Source organism: Lactuca sativa, chromosome 3 (assembly GCF_002870075.4).
Source record: "Lactuca sativa cultivar Salinas chromosome 3, Lsat_Salinas_v11, whole genome shotgun sequence".
Lineage (NCBI taxonomy): Eukaryota > Viridiplantae > Streptophyta > Magnoliopsida > Asterales > Asteraceae > Lactuca > Lactuca sativa.
Genome location: NC_056625.2, coordinates 124,154,790 through 124,174,982, shown reverse-complemented (window position 1 = coordinate 124,174,982; position 20,193 = coordinate 124,154,790). Strand labels below are relative to the sequence as shown.

The 20,193-nt window shown below is 33.3% G+C and overlaps 1 protein-coding gene across 1 annotated transcript; it reads right to left on the bottom strand.

Moving 5' to 3' along the window:
• Positions 1-2,148: 2,148 nt before the first annotated feature.
• Positions 2,149-3,360, bottom strand: LOC111917820 (uncharacterized). The gene has a single exon (XM_023913464.1). It carries the CDS (start codon positions 3,358-3,360, stop codon positions 2,149-2,151), a length of 1,212 nt encoding a protein of 403 aa, XP_023769232.1.
• Between the last annotated feature and the right edge of the window lie 16,833 nt (positions 3,361-20,193).

The window sequence follows — 20,193 nt, the reverse complement described above, 5'->3', positions numbered from 1 at the left end:
GTACTTCTTCAATAAAGCCTCCATCATCTTGTTACAAAAATGTGTCCCTCGATCACTAATCAAAGCTCTAGGCACACCAAATCTCGCAAAAACATTAGACTTTAAAAACTCGATAACCGTTTTGGCATCGTCCGATCTTGTGGCTTTGGCTTCAACCCATTTAGAAACATAGTCAATCGCGAGCAAAATATAAATGTTGCCAAATGAGACGGGAAATGGGTCCATGAAATCAATCCCTTATACGTCAAAAATTTCACAAACAAGGATTGGATTTTGGGGCATTTGGTTCTTTTGCGAAGTGTTTCCCGTGCTTTGGTACCGCTCACAACTTTTGCAAAACAAATAACAATCGCGTGACATGGTTGGCCAAAATAATCCACACTCAAGGACCTTTCTCAAGGTTCGGCTAGGTCCGAAGTGTCCCCCACAAGCAAATTCATGACATAATTGCAAAATGGATTGGTGCTCTTGTTGGGGTACTCATCGCCTAATGATTTGATCGGGACAATGTTTCCACAAATAAGGTTCATCCCACACATAGTATTTTAGATCACATTTCAACTTTTCATTTTGAGCACGTGTGAATGTGTCGGGATACCTCTTTGTGACCAAAAAGTTAACGATATCGGCATACCAAGGAGTAGATTGAGTGAGGGAAAAGAGATGCTCATCCGGAAACTCGTCCCGCAACGGGAAAGGAGTTTCATTTGAAGTGATCCGGCTTAGATGATCGGCAAAAAGGTTCTTGCATCCGCTCTTGTCCCGGATTTTCAAATCAAATTCTTGTAACAATAAAATCCAGCGGATGAGTCTAGGCTTTGCATCTTTCTTCATCATCAAGTACTTAAGTGTTGCGTGATCCGAATACACTATGACCTTGGTACCAAGTAGGTATTGTCTAAATTTCTCCAAGGCAAACACTATGGCCAATAGCTCCTTCTCTGTGGTAGAGTAGTTGCTTTAAGCATTGTCTAGTGTCCTTGATGCATAATAGATCATGTGGGAGGCCCTCTCATTCTTTTGACCCAAAACGGCGCCTATCGCATAGTTGCTTGCATCACACATGATCTCAAAGGGGAGATCCCAATTTGGTGTTTGCATGATGGGAGCAGATGTAAGCAACTCTTTGAGCTTGTCAAAAGCTTCTTTGCACGCCTCATTGAACTCGAAATCGACCTCCTTTTGCAAGATTTGGCACATTGGTCTTGTTATCTTTGAAAAATCCTTGATGAACCTTCGGTAGAAACCTGCATGGCCCAAAAAGGAACGAACTTCCCGAACACAAGTCGGGTAAGGTAAGCTTTGAATAACATCTATCTTGGCCTTATCTACCTCAATTCCTTTCTTTGACACAATATGACCCAAAATAAGACCTTGACTCACCATAAAATGGCATTTTTCAAAATTTAGAACCAAATTTTGTTTCAATGCATCTTTTTAAAATTTTGGTGAGATTAGCCAAAACTCTTGAAAGGAGTTTCCATATACCGTAAAGTCATCCATGAAAACTTCAATTATATTTTCAACATATTCTGAAAAGATACTAACCATACAACGTTGGAAAGTGGCCGGGGCATTACATAATCCGAATGGCATTCTCCGGTGAAAGCCGGAATACCCATCGAGATAACAATAATGAGATTTCCTGGCCAACCTTTCTAACGTTTGGTCAATCAAAGGCAATGGGAAATGATATTTTCTTGTGCTTGCATTGAGTTTGTGGTAGTCAATACATACTCTCCACCCATTTTGCACATGGGTGGGGACCATCATACCTTTGTTGTTCTCGACCACCGTGATTCATGTCTTCTTTGGAACGACTTGCACTGAGCTTACCCACTTGCTATCCGAAATTGGATAGATCATTCCTGCATCTAGGAGCTTTAAAATCTCTTTCTCGACCACTTCCATCATTGGCGGATTCAACCTTCTTTGCGCATCCCTACTTGGCTTGCATTCATCCTCCATCAAGATCTTGTGCATACAAGTAGAGGGGCTCAATCCCTTGATATCCGGAACTGTCCAACCCATGGCTTCTTTATGCTCCTTCAACACCTTGAGAAGTTACTCTTCTTCAAATTCGGTTAGGTGAGTTGAAATGATGACCGGAAGGGTCTCGTTGTCTCCCAAGTACGCATACTTCAAATGTTATGGAAGGACCTTCAATTCTAATTCTGGTGGTTGGACAAGGGAGGGTGGCAATCTCGTGTGAGTTTGAGATAATTCAATTTGCTTCACACTAAATTGGGTGGTCATCTTGATCTCCAAATCGTTAACTAATCTTTCAATTTCGGGGTGTAGCGAATAGAGCTTCAATTTCTTGGCTAATTCTGCACAATCAAACCCCTTGCTCAAAACCATCTCCAACATGTCAGCATCACACAACTCGAACAATTCTTGAGTCAACGGTTCGACAACATCTATAAAGCACAAAGATGAAACATCACTGGGATACCTCATAGCATCATAAATGTTAAAACTTATTGTTTCACCATCAAATTCCATTGTTAAGCTTCCCGCATACAGATCAATCTTTATTCTAGCCATCTTCAAGAATGGTCGCCCAAGTAAGATTATAACCGATTTTGAGGATACTTGTTCATCTAGGTCAATCACATAGAAATCCACCAGGAAGACCAATTGGTTTACTTGTACTAGGACATCTTCCAAAACACCTCTAGGAAAAACACTCGATTTATCCGCAAGAGATATTATGACACCGGTTTCTCTTAAGGGTCCGACATTCAATAATTCATACACCGAGTAAGGCATGATATTGATAGAGGCACCAAGATCAAGCATAGCACTACTAAAGGTGACATCTCCAATCTTGCAAGGGACCGTGAACATTTTGGGATCTTTCCACTTGGGTGGAAGCTTCCTTTGTAAAACCGCGGATGCATTTTTGTTCATCGAGATTTTCTCACTCCCTTTCAACTTTCTCTTGTTGGTGCAAATCTCCTTCAAGAACTTTGCATATCTTGGAATTTGTTTGATTGCATCAAGTAAAGGGATGTTTACTTCAACCTTTCGGAAGGTGTCCAAGATCTCTTTATCCTCCATATTCTTCTTTGAAGTTGCAAGTTGGGAGGGGAACGATGGGTGAGTGGCTATTGGTGTCACTAGAGGAGTAGTCTTCTTTGGGACTCCGGCTTGTGTGTCATTCTTGGCTATGGGATCCTCAATGGAGATGATCTCTATTTCTTCCTCTTCTTCCCTCGGCTTCTTCTTCGAACTATTTTCTCCGGTTTGTTTGCCACTTCTCAAGGTCACCACATTGACATTAGGGTTCTTTTCGGTTTGAGAAGGGAGTTTACCACAAGATTCCAACTTCCTTATGGATGTAACTATATCTACCATTTTTTCTTCAAGGTTGGAGATACTAGTTCTTGCCTCTTTTTGGAATTGTTGGGTACTAGTGGCTAAAGATTTGACAATGTCTTCAAGAGACATTCCGGAGCTACTTGGTTGAGATTGAGGAGGTTGTTGATGATGATGTGGAGGGTGCAGTTTGGGTTGATAGTGTGGTTGTTGATGTTGGTAATGAGGTTGTGGTGGCCGATAGGATGGCCTAACTAATGCATTTTGAGACAATGGTCTTGGGTTGAAGCTCATGTTGGGATTTGGCTTCCAACTTGAATTGTAAGAATTTTGATAACCGGGTGGCTTGTTGTGGTAGTTTTGGAACTATCCCATAGCATTCACATGCTCCGCATCTTCTTGAAGGATGGGACACATATCCGTAGGATGTCGCATTGTTGCACATATTCCACAAACCATTACTTGTGGAGTTTGTCCAATGGCTAGCTTTTGGACAACGGAGGTTAGATCTATGATTTGAGACTCAAGATTTGATGTTCCCACTTCATTGACTTTGTGTTGTGTGTCTTTCTTCATGTCTTGGCGCGGGCCAAAATGTTGAGAATTCGCGGCTATGGTGTTGAAAAGTTGTCTTGTTTGTTGTGGAGTATTACTAAATACATCACCACCACTTGAGGCATCAACCAGTCTTCTCTCCATTGGCAACAATCCCTCGTAGAAGTGTTGAATGAGGAGTTGTTACGGAATTTGGTGTTGTGGGAAACTATAGCACAAGTTGTTGAACATCTCCCAATAATCATGAAAAGTCTCATTTTGACCTTGGCGGATTCCACAAATCTCATTTCTAAGACTTGAGACTCTTGAAGCGGGATAAAACTTATCAAGGAAAGCTCTTGCCATGTCGGGCCATGAGTTGATCGACCCCGGTGGAAGATAGAATAACCAATCTTTTGCTCTATCGGCCAATGAAAAAGGGAATACCCTTAGCTTGATTTGGTCATCGGTAGACCCTTGTGGCTTCATACTAGTGCGAATGATGTGGAACATCTTCAAGTGCTTATGAGGGTCTTCATTCTCCAATCCATGAAAAGTTGGGAGGTGATGGACTAAACTTGACTTCAATTCCGAACCTCCTTCCAAACCGGGTCATTGATACCGGTTGGAGTTTGTGTAACATCGGTCTCCATCATTTGCCTCAAAGTTCTTTCGGGAACTTCTCCTCCGTCCTCCATTGCAATTGGTTCAATAATGGATGGATATTGTTGTAAGGGTGGTGTTTTGGGAATTCCTTGGCAAGGGTCGAGACTAGAATCGGATTCTATATCACTTAATGAAGCGGTTTCAACCTCCGAGTCCCCGTGGGGGTTAGAAGTTTGAGCACGTTCAACTCGTTTTTCCTTCGCCAAACACCTTGCTTATTTTTCGATTTCCGGGTTGTAAATCAAGTCACCTGTACGCTGAGATTTGGGCATAGAGAAACAAATTGATTAAAAATAAACCAATCCCCGACAGCGGCGCCAAAATTTGGTGGTCGTCAATGCCAACAAAATTAATACCCTAAATATTACACACTAAAATAGTGTATAGTGGTAAAGGGGTCGAATCCACGGAGATTGGTTCAATTTATAACTCTATGAAAAATCTCTTTGTAAAATACTTGTAAAATAACAATAAAAAAATTAAAATGGGGGGGGGGGGGGGTTGTTTAGTTCTTTCGATTGTTTGACAAAAATTAAAACTAGCTAGAATGAAAATATGACAAGTAAACAAGTAAAAGATTGGATTAAATTCAAAGAAGTGGAATTGGTTGATTTTGGGGAACACCTCATGCATGATATGATTGACTTATCATTAGACTTAATGGAATAACACTTGTGAATTGGTTTAAGTTGGCTATAGCAATTCATAAGCACAAATTGCCTCAACTCTTCTTAGAAATTAAAATGGCTAGAGAAGCTCTTAACACATTTCCTTAATTGAAGTCACAAAATCAATGAAGCATAAAATCTTGTGAAAATCAATTAGCTTTAAGTTGTAAGAGTTACCAAGTCCAAAAGATAATCAAATGCTTACATTATCATTATGGAGGAAACATTTCCATGGTCTAAATGAAATGAAAACAAACATATAAACCATTTGTTGCTTACTAATTTGAAGGTCTATTATTTAACCAAGAAATTAGTCAATAAAAAGAAGCATTTATTCATCCAAGCTCATGATCAAAGATAAATGAACACACAAGATGTTTAACTAGAAAACATTCCCATAAACATCAAACACAAATGTAATGATAAGTCTTCAAACCAAATAATCATCCATGGGTTAAACCCTAATCAACCAAATGAAAATTTACCCAATCATGGCCAAAGTAAAAGAAAAACAATATAGTTTAGTAGTATCAAACATTGTCTTAGATGCAAGATGAAAGGAAATTACACTAATCTTCCAAAAATTCTTCAAATCTTCCAAGGCTCTTTTAGAGAATATGGTGTGTGTTCTTCAAGTCAACCCCCCCCCCCCCACCAAAAATGGCTCCAATCTCCAGCAAAAGGGGGTTGATTTCCGGATTCAAAAAGGTACCAAAAGTCACCCACCAAACTTCCACAAATAGAGTCAACAAGTCAAACCCAGAATCAGCTCAGAAGAATTCATGCGGACCGCGTATGAGTCCATGCGGACCGTGTGGGTCACGCTGAATGTGAGACTTGGGCCATTAATCATGCATTTTAGCCAAATCTTCACTTCTTCAGCTTCAGCCCATAATCATAAATCTTTAGGACCCATTTGCCATTCCAAAGCCTTCTAATGATTGACCCAATACTCCTTAAATTTTCTTGTAGCTCGATTCTGCGTCGCCTCATCATCATCCTTGCCCACAAATTAGATCCAAATTGATTTCTTCTTTTACGCAAGCACCTAGCCCAATCACACCACTTCAAGTCCACAAGAAAATCACATGCCTTCATAAGTCCTACATCCTTCTAAGCCTCCAATAACAAACAGTCTTCGGTAAATCCTGCAATTAAGCTCAAAAGACTAGAAAGCATCCGGTAAAGGAGAAAAATGACAAAAGAGAAAATATGCATGAAGATTGAATAAAATGAGATGGTTTTAACTAAAAATAAACTATGAAAAGAAGTAATAAAAATGAAACTATCAAGTAGCCCTTGGAATTGTATGTTAACAATTTGATTTCACATGATGTAATTGACATGAATACTTGCATAACATATTAAAAGTATGAATTGCTTGTATTTTGAAAAAGTGTTCATAGTATGAGCATGCATACATATAAATGACATTGTATTAATTAGTATGTATAGATCCTAGTCGCAATGAGACTATGGTGGTATTCTGATGCCAATTAAACTTTAAAGTTATGGATTTTGTAATCATAAGTCCATTATGATTGACATGATCATCATAAGTGGTAAAGGAGTCATTTATTCCATCAACTAGGACATGGATTCTCTAAAATAATGTGTTATTACACTTACACATTGCATTTAATCGCATAACATGTTGACATGAACTGATTGTAAACTTTCAATTTTAAGAAATGAACTTATAGTTGGAAAGTAAAGTATGTTTCCATAAGAAAGTGTGTAATGACCCAAAAAAAAATTTAATTAAAAATAAAGTAAAGCCAATTGCTAGTCTTTCATGTTTTGCAAACATTATTCAAAGTTCATAAGAATATAATTTAAAATTTTAGCAGAAGTAATAAACATATTAGGTTTAATAGAACATCATGATAATAACTTAAAATTCTTTAAGAGAATGTCGCATGTAGTCATGTCGGTTTCTTTCCTTCATTTATCCCTAAAGACCCTAAAAAAATGTTAAATAACAATGGGTAAGTGAAAAGCTTAGTGAGCATGCACATTACTTTATCATGATATAGATCACTTACTTACATATAGTACATATAACACATTTAACATAACACATAAGACATAAACATTCCAACGACATATTGTTGGTACCAACCATAACCTTGTCCCTCTTTTTGGGAACATACCTCCTTATTCTGTAATAGGGAAATAAGAGATAAGAGTGCAGATTGTCTCATTGGAGAATAAACTACATTCTGTCTTGCCTTGTTCACTCTACCAGATTAGGGTATATGTAAAACAATAACTTAAAACAAGTAATGCCTACATAAACAGAAGAGTTAGTGTAACTCACCTCAATTGAACTTGAAACCTTAGCTAACTGGAGCTAGACAGGTCATTTCCTTTCCAAGAACCTACTAAAGAATTATAACATTATTAAGCATGTACTTTATTACATTACTCTTAAAAACGTATGATTATATCCCTTTATCTTCTCTTTAATGGTAGTGTTCTATTCGGGATCTGATTTCTTTCTCTTCAACTCATTCCTAAATTCTTATAAAATTATAAATATATGGTTCCATCTCTTTCCTTTCCACAGATATAAAGATCTCACTCTAATGACATTTAGTTGATTTTATATCTATTTTACAAGTTAGCATCTTTGAGTTGTCGGTTTTTGCACCCACTCGTAAAAGTGGTAACATTTACTTTAGAAAAAATAAAATTAAGGTATTGGGAAAAATTCATGGTATATTAGAAGTTGGGGTTTCATAAAATTAATTATGTGTGTTACAAGTTGACATAGGATTTCAGTAACTATCAGTACCAATCAAGACTCTTTGAATAAAATGCCACAATAAATTGGAATTATAGCAAACCCTTGATATGCAGGAAGCTAGACATCCATATCTACCTACAAAGCTTGACTTTTCAACATTTGGAGTCTTAATGAATTTACTATGATTTTTTAGAAATCAATTTATAAGATATGTGATAACACAGACCAGTCTGATAAGATTGACAATTATATTCTTCAAGGAGTTAGATTATATAAACTGATTAAAATTTTGGAGGAACTAGACACACTAACCTTTCAAGAAAAGTAAGTTTCATGATTTTTGGGTATTCTGGTAGCCTTGCATGATTTTTAGAAGTTGGAGGACATATTCTAGAAATTTATTCATGACAGCTTTTAAGCAATTATTGATGTCCCATTAAGGACATGGTGATTAAGCTCTAACTTTAAAAAAATTTATCATAATTAGCGGTTACTTAATAGATCATTAGGTTGTATTAGTTAACTTCACTCAAAGGTCTTAATACATGACTTAATGAAGACTTAACTAGGGCTTTACATGAAGTGTCAAGTCTCACACCTATTAGGTTTAAGTTACCAACTTAACACATTAAGCGCTTTATAACACCCAAAAGTTGGAAAAAAAGGTTCCCCACAGCATCACCACCTACAGGTTGTCTAATGGTAGTGTTGTGGTGGTCAATGGCAGTCAAAACACCAATAATACAAAGGTAGTACCATGAGGCACCACCCACTGCCATCCGAGCACAGTGACCAATGGTGCCCATGGACAATGGCCAAGGTGGTTTATGGCGGTGATGATCAAAATCGATCCCCAAGAAAGAAAAAAATGAATAACTGATTCGATTAAAGGAGCTTACTTAGAAATAGTTGACACCACAACATACTATACTCTCTCCTTCACCTACGATCCCCCATCATAACCCTTCTACTCTATCTCAACCTTCATCTCACCGCTTTCAGACTATGAATATGTATCAAACATATAAAGCTTCCTAAGGTTAGATTTAAATGACCTATATGCTTTTGTTTAGATGGAATCGTCCATAAGGAAAGAGTTCAAACTCTATCTCGTCAATCCCCCATGAAGAAACACAAATTTCCCATTTCCAACCGCTAATTTTTCCATAATGACACTTTCTACCCAAAAAATATTTTTCTTAACAAATGTAAGTTTTAAACTTTGACACTTTCTTCCCAAAAACTAAAAAATGTCTATTACTATTGTTTTTAGGAGTTATTTTGAATTGATTTTTTATTTTTTTTTTGTTTTCTCTATATTTTGTTTTAATCACTTAAAATTTATCGAATGTCTTTTACTCGTTCTACCTACCGGTATAATTCTTTAGAAATTTTCTCCGTAACTATATAATTATTCATATTAATTAAGAAATTCATCTTTTTTAAATTTCTAACGAGAAACGAGGTGATACAAAGTGTGTTTCAAATATGTATAATGCCTATTAAAGTTCTAGATAATGTTTTAACATGTTTACAAACCAAGAGTTTATTATATCTATGTATTCTAAAATGTTTAGAAAATAATTATATAATGGGATAATGCTTAGAAAAGAAAATGTTTTGAAAAGGAAGATCGATTTAGGAATAAAATTGGTTTGAAATACAAATGCTTTATATGAAAACCTATGTGTCCCAAGAGATCTTATGTCTTAAATAATTTTCTATTTAATGATATGTACTTAAAGTATCGAGGAAATGTAGTAGTGACTTAGCTTCACTAGATGGATCTTGGATACTAGAAGATTATATATATATATATATATATATATATATATATATATATATATATATATATATATATATATATATATATATATATATATATATATATATATATATATATATATATATATATATATATATATATATATATATATATATATATATATATATATCACTAGCACAAAAATGACATACGGTCATACTTTCTGAAAAACGGTGTGTCACACTTTTTATTAAAAGTTTGGCCAAAGGTAATTAAAAAAATTAATAAACTGTTTTTGGATACATTTAAATTAGTTTGTGTGGTCATCGTATAGATAATCAAAACTTTAACCACACTTAATTATACCAAATGCGACAAATATTAGTCACACTCAAACATTGAGGCCATAGGTCACAATCAGCCACACCTATCGATTAAGATTGCCATACTTTTGTTTATAAGAAACAATAGATAAACGTATTGTGACATGAGGTAGTTGTATGTGTGTCTATAACCCAGTGCCTTTTTAGACACATAACAGACAAAGTAGCTAAAATGTGATACATATGGTTACACTAAATATTTGTGTGTCCATAGAGTGGTTCAATAGTAGTTGTACTTAGTTAACGCAAGAAAAGAAAACAAGTTAGTATTGGTTGTTTATGTACATGTACCTTTTTTTATATGTGTCAAAATATGATGAATTAGCTTTGAGAAGAAACAAATATTGTGAGTGTAGGTAGCATGTAGTTATGATTACAGCTATTATATGTGTCTACATGTAAATATAGTTATAAAAGAACAATAATGTCTTATCGGTATAATTAGGGGTCGTTCATTGAATATGTTGTTATAATTATGTAATGTTCATTCTGGTTGTACTATTGTATTTGTAAGTTTAAAGCATAGTATTCATGAAATGAAAATTTATTGTTGTTAAACTAAAATTGTTTTATGGTTAAGTTATTAAACAACAAAATGACAATTTTAGACTTTTTGGAAGACTTATAAATTTGACCATTTTTATCTTTGATATCATTTGGCAGAATAAAAAATAAACAAAAAGGTCAATCATGCCATTTTAAAAAGTACATTGCTTTTTTTTTTGTTGCAATTAATGGGTAGTATAAATTAATGAAAAAAATTGAGTGGTAATTTTGTAAAGTTACCTTAACAGAAACAATTTCTAAAAAAACCAAAAAAATAATAATAAAAACAAACACAAATAACAATATCGTTGTATTGAATAAGAGCTATAAGAAAGGACCAAATTGCCCTTTTTGTCGTCTATTCTTTTAATTGCACCAGATCATACACCATTAAAAAATGAAAAGAATACAACTTTCTTTAACAGAAAAGTAGGATAAATAAATGAAAAGAATACAACTTTGTCTAACATTGCATAACAAAAGTACACTGCTATAATATGAAGTTTATGTTATAACATGTCATCCACCATTATAGTAAAAAACTGAAAAAATTAACTTCGTTATAACAGTATTGCACCAGAAAAGTTTGATGGTATAATATGGTAAAAAGATATTAAGGAAAGCACATCGTCATTTTTATCATTTTCTTATTCTCAACGTAACGCTAGGATCAAGGTTTGGCCTTTGCCTTCTACAAACAAAAATAAATTAAGATCATTATATGTTAAAAGAAGGAAAAATAGTATCGCTACAAATGTAATTCATGACATTAAGAAACACATACCGTACGTATAAGAATAGCATGACAATCAGTAAGAAAATAATCATTTTCCTTCTGCAAGTCAAATGTGTCTACACGTGGCAATATATTAACCCGGTAAATTTGGTAACAACCCTCAATTTAGGATGTACTAAGAATGTAATATTTAAAAGACTTTGATTTTTTCAACCATTATATGGTTTTTCTCTAGGTTATATCCCAGTTGGATTATAATTCAGTTCATCATTCGACAACATTCATCACGCATTTCTACTGTAAGTATATTCTCTGTGTATGGTGTCAAAGTTATTAATTGTATTGATTAGGGGATTATTCATAAAACAGAAAAATTTTGATTCTTCATATTACTGTGCTTGTTGCACACCAAATGTTCGATGAAATGTGTATGTGAAATTTTGTATGTAGTATAAGTTACTCATATCTTTTCATTAAACATATAAATAATCAAACTTATTTCATATGTTTCATGTCAACAAAAGAATCATGGAGGTGAACAAGGAACAACATGAGGATATGCCCGCCTATGATATGGAATATGAGCAAGATGATGGAACCCAAGTTTATTAATCAGACACAGAAGATGGTGAAAAGAAGGACATTGAAGACAATAGCCATACAGATTCGGAAGAAGAAATCCAAAGCACAGTTCCTAAAAGGTCACCTAGGAAGAGGAACCTGACTCGATTGCCAAAGCTGAAGACTGAGTATGTCAATTCTGGTGGTAGAAAAAAAATGTGTCAGGTTTGATGAATTCGGTAAGTTTACAAGGAAGAATAATGTAGTGTTTGTTAGTTATTTGGGAGATGTTGTCCGCGAGAAGGTGTGATTAAGTGCTTTTTGCTGGAAGAAAGTAAAACCAAAAGTGAAGGACAAACTTTGGGAAGAAATTACAGTAAATATTTTTTTCACTTTTTTTAACTGCATCTGATATTTTAATTACCAATCATGTATTAAATGTTGGATTAGTGTCTAAGTCCATAACCATTTTGGTATGTACTTGACCCGATGGTGCATGGTCCTTTTGGGTTGCCTTCACCAAAGCAACTTGATAGGATGAATTATGGAGAGAAAGGATTAAATATGATTTATTAATATATTATGAGAACAATATATTAAAGGAGAAATCATATTGTTTAATTAATATTAGTCAAGAATTAATAAGAATTAAGTTTGTGGCTAAAAGAGATTAATTAAACTTAAGGGACTGGAATTATAATTATAAGATAATTACAATTGGGCTATGGATTACCTTATTATTTAAGGTTGGATGAATTCTATGGGGAAACCCATTAGAAATCATCCAAGGCTTGTTAATAAAGGGTCCATGGGTTGCTTAGGGCCTAAGCATCTAAATTAGGGTTTCCTAGTTCAAAACCCTAATAGCCTACATGTATAAATAGTGCCCTTAAGCCTCAAAAACGTGGTGAACAAATCCTCTAGGGTTTCCGCATGGTTTTGGGCAGCTCCTTCTCTTCTCCTCTTCATCCTCTTGCTCTTGGTGTTTGTGAACCATTAGAGGAGTGGCATTTGTGACTCTAAGCTTTCTAAAGTCAATACAAGAAGGATTTGAGATTGTTATTGCTACATAACAATCAAGGTATGATCTAAACCCTAATTCATATGTTATATTGATTAGATCTTAGGTTTTAAGTATTGGATTAAAAGCATGTACAATAGAGAAACCTAGATCCAATCTTTAGGGTTTGCATGAACACATAGGATGTCTTTTGGCTAAAACCCATCATTAAATACTAGCAAATTCATTATTGTTTCATTTTAGCGCTATTTTGAAGTTGATGAAACTGAAAAACAATTTGTGATAAATAGGTTTGGTATCCTTCTACGAAACTTCAGAAGGAAACTGTATGCAGCTTACATCAAGCCACGTCTAGGCAATTCCAAAAATCTTGGAGAAATCCATGTTCGATATCGTGCAATAATTACTGAAAAATATGATTAGAACAAATTCGTGACATATACGCATTCTGAAGAGTTTAATGTTACAACTTTTTTACAAAACTTCTTCTTTTATTTATCATAAAATTACCAAAAAGTGCTTGACAAATCTTTTTTTTTTTGGACAGGTTGTGTCACAAAAGGCTATTAAAGCGCGAAAGATGTCAATCGGATGGGACAAGGGGGGTATACTACTCTTAGGCGGAAGTTGGTAAGATTTTTTTAGCTATATGATCCAATTATATTACCTTCAAAGCATTGTACTTAACAGAATTTTACTTTATATTGTTTACAATTTTTTTTTTTTTATCAAGATTGAAGAGAAAGTGATTTCAAAGGAATAAATGCCCCCAAGGTCAATTATGTTGTGTAAAGGACGTGAAAGTAAAGGAGAATTTAAGGATGAAGATGTTAAACTCATGGTGGATAAACTAGTAACTTCAATAAACTTTTTTATTACTATCACTGTAAAGATTTTAATCAGTTTTATTAGGACAATAATTATTAATATTTAGTGTGCTAAATGGAACAACAAAAGTAGATAAAAGGACAAGTAAATGTTGAACCAGGAACGGATGCCATGACCTTAGTTTTTGGCAACGAAAACGGCAGATTTTAAAAGGGTGTCGGCACAGGAGTCACTTACAACAGATATTTCAATGTTCCTTGCAACAAAGGATCATCTAAGGAAGAAATCAAAGATCTTAAAGTTGCACTGCATAATGAAAAAGTTGAGCTTGAGAAAAAAGTTGCTAAACACAAGGCTTTGTCTATAAAGGTTAATGAACAAGATCAAACAGTAAAGCTAGTTTTGGCTCATCTTAATGCAAAAGGAGCTAACTTTCAAAATCAGTCTCATACAGTTGTAAGTAATCTTATTAACATCTATTGTTTATATTACTTGTAAATTGCATTCCTTTTAGACATTTTCCCTGTTTCTTTATATTTACTAGGGTATTTCAAGTGACAAGATTGTTGAAAGTAGTGAAACGACTCCTTTAGTCTCAAAACCAAGGAACCATCACAACCTGTAACACCAGTATGTTATCATCTTATAAGATCATCATTGATATACTTATTTTTGTACTAATTTATGTTTTTTCACTTGGGACTTTAACTTATTTAGGTTATTGCAAAACCCACCAAGAAACAAGTTCAAACCAACTCTGCAACTCCAACTCCCGATACACAAGTGATTTCCATGAAATCTGCAACAGTAGTATATACTAACTTTACAGTTTTTGATACTTTTAATTTATCTTTTATATTAAAATATAATTTTACATATATGTCTTAAATCTTTATATTAGGAAAATACAAAACCCACCAGAAAAGTTGTAGAGTCTAAGACTGCCACTATCAATCCTGATATACCAACAGTTTAACCAAATAAACCCCTTCACCAGGTCAATGTTTTTTACATGTTGAATATACATTTCTGTCTTTTTTTTCTAATTCTAATATTACTTATCATTATAGCCAATCAAGTGTAGTCTATCATATCTGTATAAAAGGAACATGTTGCTCCCGGTACCGTTCACATATCGTCAGAAAGACAATTCATTCATGGAGTTCCTTTACAAGATGATTGCTATAAAGTTTCCATTGATGAAGTGGTAATAAAACATGCATTTCTACCCCATAAAACTGGAGAATTCACATTAGTTGAGGATGCATATAAAAGTTTTGTTCCAGGGCCAAAATACCTTGTGCAAAACTAGTCAAAGGTTAGTTTAATTATGTTCACTACTTTGTGCATTACACTTTATTTTCTTCATAAAGTAGTATACTAAGTTTTTGATGAACTCATTTTTTTTGTTTCAATGTTGTTGTTATATGTATCAGAAATTATACCACATCAAGAACATCAACATCAAAACTCAAAGAAAATGAAACCAACTTACATATCATCTGATGCCCTTCTCCAGAAAACAAGGAGCAATGCAAATAAGAAGAATGCCTAGTTATATTTAGGTTTTGTTTTATGATGTGTTTGATTTTTTTTTTTACCATTATTTAAATTCTTGAAATTAGGACATTTTTCTTCCTTTTGGTATTTTAATTAGGAATTTAATGTATGGATTTGGATTTGAATTATTACTAATATCAAATTATGAATTTTGCTTTTGTTTCATATTGTTGGGTTTGGTTACTTTAATTTAAATTAATTTGATGTGTCTACAATGTAGAAAAAGTAACAATAAATATTAAATTAAAGTGGTTTTAATATAAATTTGGCCATGTTTTATAGGTTTTTAATGTCTCTAAAATTATACAATGGCTACTTTACATAATTTTTTAACATGTGGCTAAATGGTTAACAATAGTCATAAGATACAAGAATTATGACTCTACATTTGTTTTAAAATGATGTTTATTCTAAAGTTTTTGTGACTAAGTTAAACATTAACAACATGAAAAACAATTTATGTGGCAAATAAATACCATAATAGATTGTTGTTGTGACTAAATACTAGCAAATCATTACTTACAAAAAAAATTATATGTGTCCATTTACCGAACATGGTCATCTTCACCGTAATTATATGCAACTAAAATATACCCAATAGTGTTAATACGATACCGAATAGTCCTTAACTTTAACAAAATGTGTGTCTTTATAATACTTATGATTGTATTTCACTTAACTGTGTGTCTCTATACGATAGCCTATAGTCACAAAAATTGATTGGTTTTTGTGACTAATTATAGCAACTCACCACTTATGGAATTATTTACATGTGGCCATTTAGCAAACATGGCTATGCTCACCGTAATTACTTGTTTACAAAAGATACACAATAGTCTTCATAAAATTTAAACTATGTGACAATATAATAGAAAACAACTACACTAAAACATCATGAATGTCGCAAGTTGGTGATATACAGTCACCACAACTGCTAAATAAATGTGTCTAGTGACGGTTTAACGCTACAATATTGGGTATTTAAGGAACAAAATTCCATACACATTTGCCACACTTTTATAATATGGTCACATGTTTTCATATCATACAGACACTATTTTAAAGTGACCATAAGACCCATATGATGGCTTCACGTTCAGTCGCACTTTCAGTGAAAAAATAAACAGTCACTACACGCATATGGTCACACTTTTTTTGTGTGTTTGTAGGTCATTTTTGTACTAGTGTATGTGTGTGTGTGTGTGTGTGTGTATATATATATATATATATATATATATATATATATAGTTAGGTTCAAATGTTTCTACTATCTATTGTGTATTTGTAGGATTAATAGTAAACCAATCATTTTAGTTATTTTAAGAAATTAATTAATGCATATTAAATGCTGAAGGTTTAATTAATGCTCATTATATTTTAACATGTAATATGCATTAATTACTTTTTTAAAATAAGTAAAATGATTGGTCTATAATCAATCCTACACGCACACTGTATATATATATATATATATATATATATATATATATATATATATATATATATATATATATATATATATATATATATATATAGGTTCAGGTTCATTTGAGACCATTCTAATTTTGTGAGACCAAATCTAAAAATAATTTTAAAATGCAAAATAAATGGAAAAATCCAAAAATTCTTTTTTTAAATATTATTTTCGGAACTTGAATTAACTAAAAAAAATTAAAAAAAAATCCCGTTATTATTTGAAAAATACGTGAAATATTGTAAATAAAATATTACACTGACAAATTCTAAAAAATAATTTTAAAATTCAAAATAAATGGAAAAATCTAAAAATTCTTTTTTTAAATATTATTTTCGGAACTTGAATTAACTAAAAAAAATAAAAAAAATAAAAAAAATCCTATTTTTTTTGAAAAATACGTGAAATATTCTAAATAGAATATTACACTGTACATATTCTAAAAATAATTTTAAAATGCAAAATAAATAGAAAAATCAAAAAAAAAATTTTTTAATTATTATTTTCGGAACTTGAATTAATTAAAAAAAATATAAAAAAATGAAAAAAAAAATAAAAAATGCGTCACAAAATTAGGCCGTCTCACAAGAACCTAACCCTATATATATATATATATATATATATATATATATATATATATATATATATATATATATATATATATATATATATATATATATATATATATATATATATATATATATATATAGTTGTGGAAAGCATACTTTGATTTCTTTTATCATGTAAACTGTAGTCCGAACATATGGTTTTTTTTGGAATGATACGATTTTTATTAAAAAAAGACAAAACTGCACAAATAGTCCTTGTGGTTAGCTGGAAATTGCGACTTTGGTCCAAAAAAGTACGGACTAGCACCAAAGGTCCAAACTTTTCATTTTGTTGCGAGTTTTGTCCGATTTGCTTTGAGCTTTTTTATAAAGACGATTTTGCTTTTGGTTTGTTCTTTTTTTAGTTTTTTTAATTATTTAAATATTTTTCTAATTAAATGAAAAAAAATTTAAAAATAAAAAAAGTCAAATCTCTCTCCCCCTCTCTCTCTCTCTCTCTCTCTGTCTCTCTCTACGATTGTTCAAGAACAACAGATACAATCAAAAACACATTCCCCTTTCCCTTGGTCTTCCTCCCTGCAACTCAAACCCACCAATAATCTTTCTATTTTGGAAGAAATCAATTTATGAGCTACATCTTCTCCAGCCCAACACAAACTGAACTCGCATTCTGTTGTCGTATCTCCATCCGATCTACCATCTGCCCACCGATCGGCTCCGCCCCTTTTCCTCTTACTGATAGATCAACTCATATCGACACCTCTACCCACAAACCATGGCTTGCAGAGTAGAAAGATTCTTTCTTTATTTGAAGTGAGTCACGAAGATCAGGTTGAAGTTCAAATTAGAGATATCGATACTCAAATCTTCAAGAAGCTACATCATGTTACCATTGTTTCATTTATGAACCCTATCTTTGTATGTGTATCTGGATTTGTATGTACTATTGTGGCTCGGTGGTAATTTATAGATACCTCTATCAGACTTAACCATCTTAAATCTTTAAAACATGACAAAGAAGCAACAGAGGAAGATTGTGATCTATTTGTTCCTCTCATATCTCTCCCATCTTGCAGAACACACAAAGCTCTAATACCAGCAAATTCAAGCAACAAGCTCAATGACTCTTCTGCTTTAATGGCGATAAAGTCCAAACACAACCACCAACAACACCAAATCTCCCCTGAATGATGAACCAGTTATGAGATGATCCAACCCATTTAGATTCATCCCCAAAACCCATGAAATGAGTTGATAGATTTTGGGGAGACCTAGATGGACCCGACAAAGGAAGAAAATTGATTCCATGGTTTGTGGTTTCAGGTGAAGCTATTGGTGGTGTGGTGTGGGCGATGGAAGTGGTGAGTAGTTTTGCAGGTCTCGATGGTTTTCAGGAACGGATGAGCGGGAGCCATATCTTTGGAGGTTCACCAAAAGAAGCTTGACATGTGATCTAGGTTTTGTTGGAAAAAGCTTGAAATGAAATCTGGTGCTGTTCTGGTTCTGATGGCAAATTCTTGTATCTAATTTGATGTATTTGATGAATTTTTGGGGAAGAAATCATTAAAGAGCTTTTGTAAAGGAAAAGTAATGAAGAAGGACTGGGCATTAACGAGAGAGAGAGAGAGAGAGAGAGAGAGAGAGTTTGAATATTTAATTTTTTTATTTTTGTTAAATAAAAATTATAAAAATGAAATAGAAAATACAAATTTTATTTTTAATTTTTTCCTTTAATAAAAAAACAATTAAATAATAATTTTTTTTGCAAAAGAACAAAAAATAATGGCAAAATCGAAATTAAGAAAAAGTTCATAGCAAATTGGACCAAATTCGCAACAAAATGAAAAGTTTGGACCTCTGGTACTAGTCCAAACATTTTTGGACCAAAGTGACAATTTTCAGCTAACCACAAGGATTATTTGTGCAGTTTTGTCTAAAAAAATCTAGCAAGAAGCTAGAAAAAGAACATTACAACAAATTACAAGCAATGGCAGAATTATGTAGCCTAGAAGTGCAGCCTATATTACCTTTGCTACACCTATTCAAAACCCCAAAAAAATAGTTTTTAACCACATCATAAAAAATATCTGATTTCCTAGGCAACACCGTTCCAAAAAGAATGGAATTACGAAAATTCCAAATGCACCATAAAGTCGTCATGATCACCGCGTCAAAAACATTTCGTTGGCCACTTCTCCAAGTGAACGAATTAGACCAAAACAATAACGAATCTATGGAAAGATGTTGAGGAATTTGAACACCCCATCAAATGGCAACTCTAGTCCAAAGATTAATCAACTCACTACACCCAACAAATAGGTGATCAATAGTCTCAACTGTAGCAGAGGAAACCGGACTCAAGATCGAGTCCAATAAAATACCCTTATTAGAAAGATTTGCTCGAGTAGAAAGCCCATTTCATCTTAATCTCCGAATAAAAATATTCAACTTAATTGGAACCCAATTATTCTTATAAGTTTCGCCACCACCTATAGACAACATACCATTATCAATATAAGACCTAGCTGAAGAGACTGTAAAATGATCATACGTATCCAAGAGCCAACCCAATCGATCCGGACTGGAATTAAGTTGTGATCCATGCATCAAAGTAAAAAAGGTCTCCCACAGGGACTGCTCAATACCACCACGATGCACTCTCCTAAGAGATGTGGTATACCAACCCATCATCACCCTATCACGAACTAAAGCGAATTTATGAGAATCCAAAGAAAATATTTTATGGAAAATCTCTACAAGAGACCTATCTCCTTTCCAAATATTCTGCCAAAAAGAAGTCTGACTACCATCA

What these genes read in the sequence shown, in the direction of transcription:
- LOC111917820 (XM_023913464.1), bottom strand. Translation starts at nt 3,360, where the DNA reads ATGGTAGATATAGTTACATCCATAAGGAAGTTGGAATCTTGTGGTAAA.